Below are 7,619 nucleotides of genomic sequence, written 5' to 3' on the forward strand. Positions count from 1 at the left end.
AAAAATGTTTACGCTCTTGGTATTCGCAAAGGGATCTGGAGGTTTAAACAGAGACAAATGAAAAATACAGCTTTTTCTTTAGCTAGTCTCCAGATACCCGTTAAGTTGTTGTTGTTGTTTATTAACTCCATCTAGTCTTGCTGTCATACAAATTAGGCTGTAATATCGAGTCAAGGCTAAAGAAAGGAAAATATAGTTCCTAAATACACCATCATAATCTTGTGGTTGACATTGTTTGTAGTTATATGGCATTTATGAGGTGGTAATATTTGTTTCATAGCAATCTTTCAAATAGGACTCATTAGCTAAATCAAAGAAGGTTTGCCCCTCTAAGCAGCATCTAATTCTTAAAAACAGCAAATAGCTTGCCTTTGAGCACAAGCATACCTTTGATATTCTTGTGTCAAACCAACAAATCTTGTGTCCATACTCTCTTCTGCTTCCTTTTGTCAGGCTCCTGAAGTCCAGGTCACTACCCGCCTGCTCTAGGGCCAGGTATCAGATAACGAGAGACAACACCTGTAGCCCAGAGCCCACAGAAATTATTCAAACTCCCTGTTCCTAAACAGGCTTAGCTGCTTACCCTGCTGCTGCATTCCTTCCCAGGAAAACCACACCTAGGCTTTTGCCCATACTTTCCCACACTCGTTCTGCCTCCTGCCTGACCCTGGTGCTTCCTGCAGCTCTGCTTGGCGTGGTGTGCCCCTCCTCCTGGGAACTGTAAGTAACCAACTGTCTTTTTAATTGCAGTTATCTCTTGATCTGTTCGCCTCACCATCCCTCCATAAAAACAAACTCCACGGTACATTTTAAAAACAAAAGACGCAGAATGCAAAGGGTATATAAAGAAGTTGATCTCGGATCAAAGAGTTGATCTCAGTGCCTGAGACCCTACAAGGAGTCGGAGAGATCAAAATCATGCTCAAGAAAAAGGCCCCCTCAGAGTGCGATGGCCCAGCAGATTTTAATGTGGTGTTAGGCCGCTCATTGTGGCTGATCTTTGAGACTACCACTTATCGAATATTGCTATTATATCATAGAATAATATCGACAGTTTTCTGGAAAGCTTTTAAATACATCTCCCTTTCCCAACTACATAGCTGTATGAGGCCAGGTTTTCTTTATATACTTGAACTAAAAAAATATATTGAATGCAGAAACAGATATCCGAATGCAGCTGTCTTCAATTAAGCCAGTGCTTAAAGAGACTGGAAAAAGTGAGAGTAATATTCTTTTCACTGTTTGTTTAACTTAGAAAATGCATTTATTTTTCACAAAACTATCCGTTATAATAACATATACTATGCTTATTATTGTTATTTTAAAATGAATCAATCAGTAAATCTTTTCAATGTTTCTCAGTTTTAATTTAAAATATGATAAATATCAATAAATAGAACCTACTCTTAAGAATGAAAAAGGGTCATGAGACCAAAATTTTGAGAACCACTGGTGTAAAAGAATGGCAACAGGCAGAACTGGAAAAGCAATGAAAGCCACGCTGTGAAACAACTTGGATTGCAGGCTAAATAGGGATTTTTTTTCATAGAGGTAATGAAGTTCTGAGCAGAGAGATAACACAATGAAAGAAAATCTTTAGGAAGAGAGCTCTGGTGTATGTGCTTATGAATGTAGGACAGTCTGAAAAAGGTGCATGTGTCTGTTTAGTATGTTTATGTGGAGAGGGAGGCAGTTTCTGAGGCAGAGAAACCAGGCAGGAAGCTCATGGAAAATCCTAGACACATACCCGGCCGGTGTGGCTCTGTGGTTGAGCATCATGGTTTGATTCCCAGTCTGGGCACATGCTCTGGTTGCAGGCTCAATGCTCTGGGTGTGCAGGAGGCAGCCAATCAATGATTCTCTCTCATCATTGATATCTCCAGCTCTCTCTCTCCCTCTCACTTTCTCTTTGAAATCAATAAAAATATATTTATTAAACAAAAAGAAAAGTAAATCCTACACACAGGGTAATCAAGGTCTTAATAAGGAGTATAGCAAGGGAATGAAAATAATAGCTAGAATTTGCTACAATATATTGCATGCTTACTATATGCAAGGCACTGTGCAAAACACTTGGTATGGGTTATCTGATTGTCTTCGCAGCAGTCTTCCAGTAGTTAACTTTACAACTTACATTTTAAAAGATGAGAATACTGAAGTACAAAGACAACCAATGAGGGGTGGAGCTGAGGTTGGAACCATGCAGTCTGACTACAGAGCTCGAGTGGAAGAATCGGTTTAGCCCAGTGGTCGGCAAACTCATTAGTCAACAGAGCCAAATATCAACAGTACAACGATTGAAATTTCTTTTGAGAGACAAATTTTTTTAAACTTAAACTATATAGGTAGGTTCATTGTTATTAACTTAAGTAGGGTACTCCTAAGCTGGCCTTTGCTAAAAACTCAAGGGGCCAAAGAGCCGCATGTGGCTCGCGAGCCGCAGTTTGCCGACCACTGGTAGCCTAAAGGAAGAATCATTTCAGGCATTGGGTGAGTGGGACAGAGGTCTTCAGGGCCCTCCCTGATCTCCTTACTGGGCAGTGTACCCCCCTCCCCTCCAGCCACCATGAATATTGGCTGCTGCTGGCTCACAGCTGCACCCTTTGGGGGAGGATTGCCCTTGGCTGACAGAAGATGATTAGGAGGCCTGGGAAGCTGCTGGAGGTGGCTCTCGGCCAATCAGTTGCATAGGGGGGTGCAGGAAAGCCTCTGCGGCAAGTGTTTCACTCTTGCTCCTAGCTCTCTTGATGCCCCCTGTAGGGTCAGACGAAGCTGAGACTACACCTCTTCTGAAATACAACTTTGTCTGGCTTATTCCTCTGCCCCCTTTGGCTACCCTCACCCCCTATTAGTGTCTCGGGAAAGCACTCTCTCAATAAACCAATTGTACGTGAATCTGTGCCTTAGGCTCTGCTTCTAGGAACTTACCTGCGACACTGAGGAAATTCATTTTAAAATACCTTTTGGAATTCTATTCTTGTTGTGAGTCTCAGACATTACAGCTGTCTCTGAGATGGATCTATAATATAGTCTTACGTTAATTTGACTTTTTTTTTTACATCCAGATACCATGAGAAACCCATTAAGCATTAGGACCTAAGACACATTCTTTCCAAATCACAACTCCAATTCAGGCGTCCTCAAACTACGGCCCGTGGGCCACATGCGGGTGTTTTTGCCATTTTGTTTTTTTACTTCAAAATAAGATATGTGCAGTGTGCATAGGAATTTGTTCATAGTTTTTTTTTAAACTATAGTCCGGCCCTCCAACGGTCTGAGGGACAGTGAACTGGCCCCCTGTTTAAAAGTTTGAGGACCCCTGAATTAGATCCTTCAGTGCTAATCAAGCTTTTATGGGCACTCCACTCTCCCCTTAGATTCTAAGGCTTAGAAGAATCACGGTAAGGACTGGAACCTCCATGCTTTATACCCCACCCGCACCTAGCATGGCATTCTATACTTTGGAGATATACACAACATGTATGAAATAAAAAGAAAACAATCTCAGAATGTATTAAATCACTCTGCTGTCATCTTTATGGGGAATAATATCTTTCTGAGACTCTGATACAGGCATACCTCAGAGCTATTGTGGGTTTGGTTCCAGACCACCCTAACCAAGTGAGTATGGCAATCAAGTGAGTTGTAATCATTTTGCTGGGGGAGGATCTTGCCTTTAGTTTATAAAAAACACAACACCTGTGAAGTACAATAAAGCGAGATCCGCCTGCATAGTTCTCTTTCATGCGCATGGAACTCAGCCGGTGGAGCTGACAAAAAAGCAAAATGACAGGATCTCTCTATTCTCCTTACTTGTGATTTTCATTCTCTAGGGCTGCAGTAAGATTAGGAATTTGCCTCTTTAGCAACACCACAGATTTTAATGCAGGGTGCCATTAGGCCACATTTTGAGAAACACTGCTTTAAAAATATTTAAACATGACATAAAGCTGCCCATTAACACACACACACACACACACACACACACACACACACACACACATACATACACACACACACGCAGAAGATTTGAGATCTAAAGGGCACAACCTCCTTTCACAAACATGAACATTATTTCTTACCCATAACTATCATTACAAGAAATACAGGCCAATTTAAGAATCTTGGAACATTTTCAGACTTGCCAAGTTTTATTGTGATTACTTCCTTAGTAAACATGGGAACAATGAAAAACATAATGTTTCTGACAAGTTTCGTATTTATATATGTTCAGCATCCTATCCAGTGTATCATTAGGTGCCTTCTAACATGCCATTTGTACTCTTAGGGGCCTTGCTTTTCCCTCCGCACATTAACCACAGTGATTTGTACAGCCTCCCGGCAATTCGCCCTTCCATCCTTCAAAACAAAAATGCAGTAACGAATGTTTGTGAAGTGTCTCTGAGGTAAATGACCTCTGCCTCCTAGAAAGCTCCGTTAAAGTGATGTCTGCTCTGGGAAATTGTTGCTGCAACATTATTAATTTGTTGATGACCGTGCTGGCCATGAAAAAGCCAGAAGTTGTGAGCTGTCTCAGAGGGATTAGTCCTCCAGGCTGGAGGTCAGTGATGTACACTAAGCCGCTGTGAGGGACAGCTGAAGAGCTTGTGACAGAATGATCCCCAGTTTATTCATAGTCTTGCCTTTAGGAACAACCCTAAGAAGGTTGTGAACACAGTGGCCAGCTGTGGCCTTGCGACAGGAATGGGCAGACGCACTGTTACTCTCTCACCAATGAACGTGTAACGCCAGGGCTTCCTTTACCTCTCGCAATTGTCACTATATTTTAAGTGTCTTTTTAGCTAACATTTCTTCTTAAAGCATGACTTGGTAACTTAGGATGTGGAAAAGTTTCTTTGCAGCAGAGAGGAGTAAACTCCTAATAGATGGAAACTCGGACCAGATAAAATGTAAAAACTCACTCACTGAGATCTCTGCAGAGTGAACAAAAGGCAGCACATTTTGGAGAGAGGTTAAAATTTGGAAGACATGATCAGTGTGAAATGAATTTCCTGTTTGTTTTTTGTTCCGTTGGTGTTGGGTGTTGTTTTTACAGCTTGGTTCTAGGGGTAGACTGCAGATGAGGCATGTGTGAGCAGCTACAACTCTGAAGGAAAGTCAGCCATCCTTCTGTCCTGAGCAGCCAGGGACAGAACTTGGGGTAAAAAGAGCTTCCAGAGAGTGAGACAGAATCTTTGAAAAGAGAAAGCCTATGAAGGAGAATCCCAAATTCTTATGTGTAAATTCTGCCCAACGCTGACCTCTGAGCAACACATACATAAGGCAGACGGTAAGCAGTCCCCCTAAAATAGAAGATCAGACCTGAGCTTTAAGCCTCCACCCATCATAGGCAAGACAGAGCTTGCCGTTGAAGTCTAACCAATTAGAATCCTGCTTGAACAAAATTTCAACACTCTTTGGAGAAATGTGAAAGAATACAGACTCCAGAATCAACAACATAACAATTACCACATCAGGATACAATCCAAATTTTTTTGACTTTCAAAGAATTAGGGAAATACAATCTACTCTTAAGAGAAACAGCAATGAGGAAGTCCAATCCCAGATGACTCAGATGTTGGAAATATCAAAGACTTTAAAGCAGCCATTGCAATTATGCTCAGTGGGGTAAAGAAAAATATGATTGTAATGAAGGAATAGGAAATCTCAGCAGAGAAATAGAAACTGTAAAGTGAAGAAAATGGAAATTCTAGAACTGAGGAATTCAATATCTGAAATAAAAATTCCACTGGACAAACTTAATAGCAGAATGAAGATGAAAGAGGGAAGAGTCAGAGACTTGAAGACAGACCAATGGAAATTATTCAGTCTGAGGAACAGAGAGGGAAAATGGTTAAAAATAAAAAGAACAGAACCACAGGGATCTGTGGAATCATAGCAAGCAGTCAAGATTACATGTAATTCATAAATAATAGTTGAAAAAAATAAAGGGAAAAATTTATAAGCCAATATCATTCATGAATTGAAATACAAAAACCCTAAACAAACCATTAGCAAATCATATTCAGTTTTAAATAAAGCAGATAATCACAAAATTGGGTTTACCTCCAGGAATACAAGGTTTAATTACCATTTTGATAATATAAAGGAGACAGGCTCTCTGCTCCTCCTGTTCGTCAGACAGCCTCTCCTCCTGCGCTGTGCCAGCAGCCACAACCCTGAGACACGATGGTGAAGGTCGGAGTGAACGGATTTGGCCGCATTGGGCGCCTGGTCACCAGGGCTGCTTTTAACTCTGGCAAAGTGGATATTGTCGCCATCAATGACCCCTTCATTGACCTCAACTACATGGTCTACATGTTCCAGTATGATTCTACTCATGGCAAGTTCAAGGGCACCATCAAGGCTGAGAACGGGAAGCTTGTCATCAACGGAAAGTCCATCTCCATCTTCCAGGAGCGAGATCCCGCCAACATCAAATGGGGTGATGCTGGTGCTGAGTATGTTGTGGAGTCCACTGGTGTCTTCACTACCATGGAGAAGGCTGGGGCTCACTTGAAGGGCGGAGCCAAGAGGGTCATCATCTCTGCCCCTTCTGCGGATGCCCCCATGTTTGTGATGGGTGTGAACCATGACAAGTATGACAACTCCCTCAAGATTGTCAGCAATGCCTCCTGCACCACCAACTGCTTGGCCCCCCTGGCCAAGGTCATCCATGACAACTTTGGCATCATGGAGGGACTCATGACCACAGTCCATGCCATCACCGCCACCCAGAAGACCGTGGACGGCCCCTCTGGGAAGCTGTGGCGTGATGGCCGCGGGGCTGCCCAGAACATCATCCCTGGTTCTACCGGCGCTGCCAAAGCGGTGGGCAAGGTCATTCATGAGCTGAATGGGAAGCTCACTGGCATGGCCTTCCGTGTCCCCACCCACAACATGTCGGTTGTGGATCTGACCTGCCGCCTGGAGAAAGCTGCCAAATACGATGACATCAAGAAGGTGGTGAAGCAGGCGTCAGAGGGCCCCCTCAAGGGCATCCTGGGCTACACTGAGGACCAGGTTGTCTCCTGCGACTTTAACAGCGACACCCACTCCTCCACGTTTAATGCTGGGGCTGGCATTGCCCTCAATGACCACTTTGTCAAGCTCGTTTCCTGGTATGACAATGAATTTGGCTACAGCAACAGGGTGGTGGACCTCATGGTCCACATGGCCTCCAAGGAGTAAGAGCCCCCTGGACCACCAGCCCCAGCAAGAGGAAGAGAGGCCCTCCGCTGCTGGGGAGTCCTTCCCCAGATCAGTCCCCCGACACACTGAGAATCTCCTGACCACCATTTCCATCCCAGACCCCCTGAAGAAGGGGAGGGGCGTAGGGAGCCCTACTTTGTCGTGCACCATCAATAAAGTTCACTGTACCCAGCCAAAAAAATATATATATATAATAGTAATAATATAAAGGAGACAAATCATATGATTATCTCCATAAATGCAGAAAATGCATTTGATAAAGCATCATTTATCTATAATAATATGCTAATTAGACCAGTCGTCCGACCAGATGTCCTTCCGGACAACCTTCGGACGAGGCCGGGGTTGCGAGGGAAGCCTGGGTCCCGGGTGCCTGCCAACAGCCAGAAGGAAGCCTGGGTCCCAGG

The 7,619-nt window shown here is 43.4% G+C and overlaps 1 protein-coding gene across 1 annotated transcript; it reads left to right on the forward strand.

Annotated features, from left to right (window-relative positions):
* The first annotated feature begins 6,128 nt into the window (after positions 1–6,128).
* On the forward strand, positions 6,129–7,383 carry LOC103283408 (glyceraldehyde-3-phosphate dehydrogenase-like). The gene has a single exon (XM_008138686.3). The coding sequence runs from the start codon at positions 6,190–6,192 to the stop codon at positions 7,189–7,191; it is 1,002 nt and encodes a 333-aa protein (XP_008136908.2). The 5' UTR covers positions 6,129–6,189; the 3' UTR covers positions 7,192–7,383.
* Positions 7,384–7,619: the final 236 nt, after the last annotated feature.

This window comes from Eptesicus fuscus, chromosome 11 (assembly GCF_027574615.1).
Source record: "Eptesicus fuscus isolate TK198812 chromosome 11, DD_ASM_mEF_20220401, whole genome shotgun sequence".
Classification (NCBI taxonomy): Eukaryota; Metazoa; Chordata; class Mammalia; order Chiroptera; family Vespertilionidae; genus Eptesicus; species Eptesicus fuscus.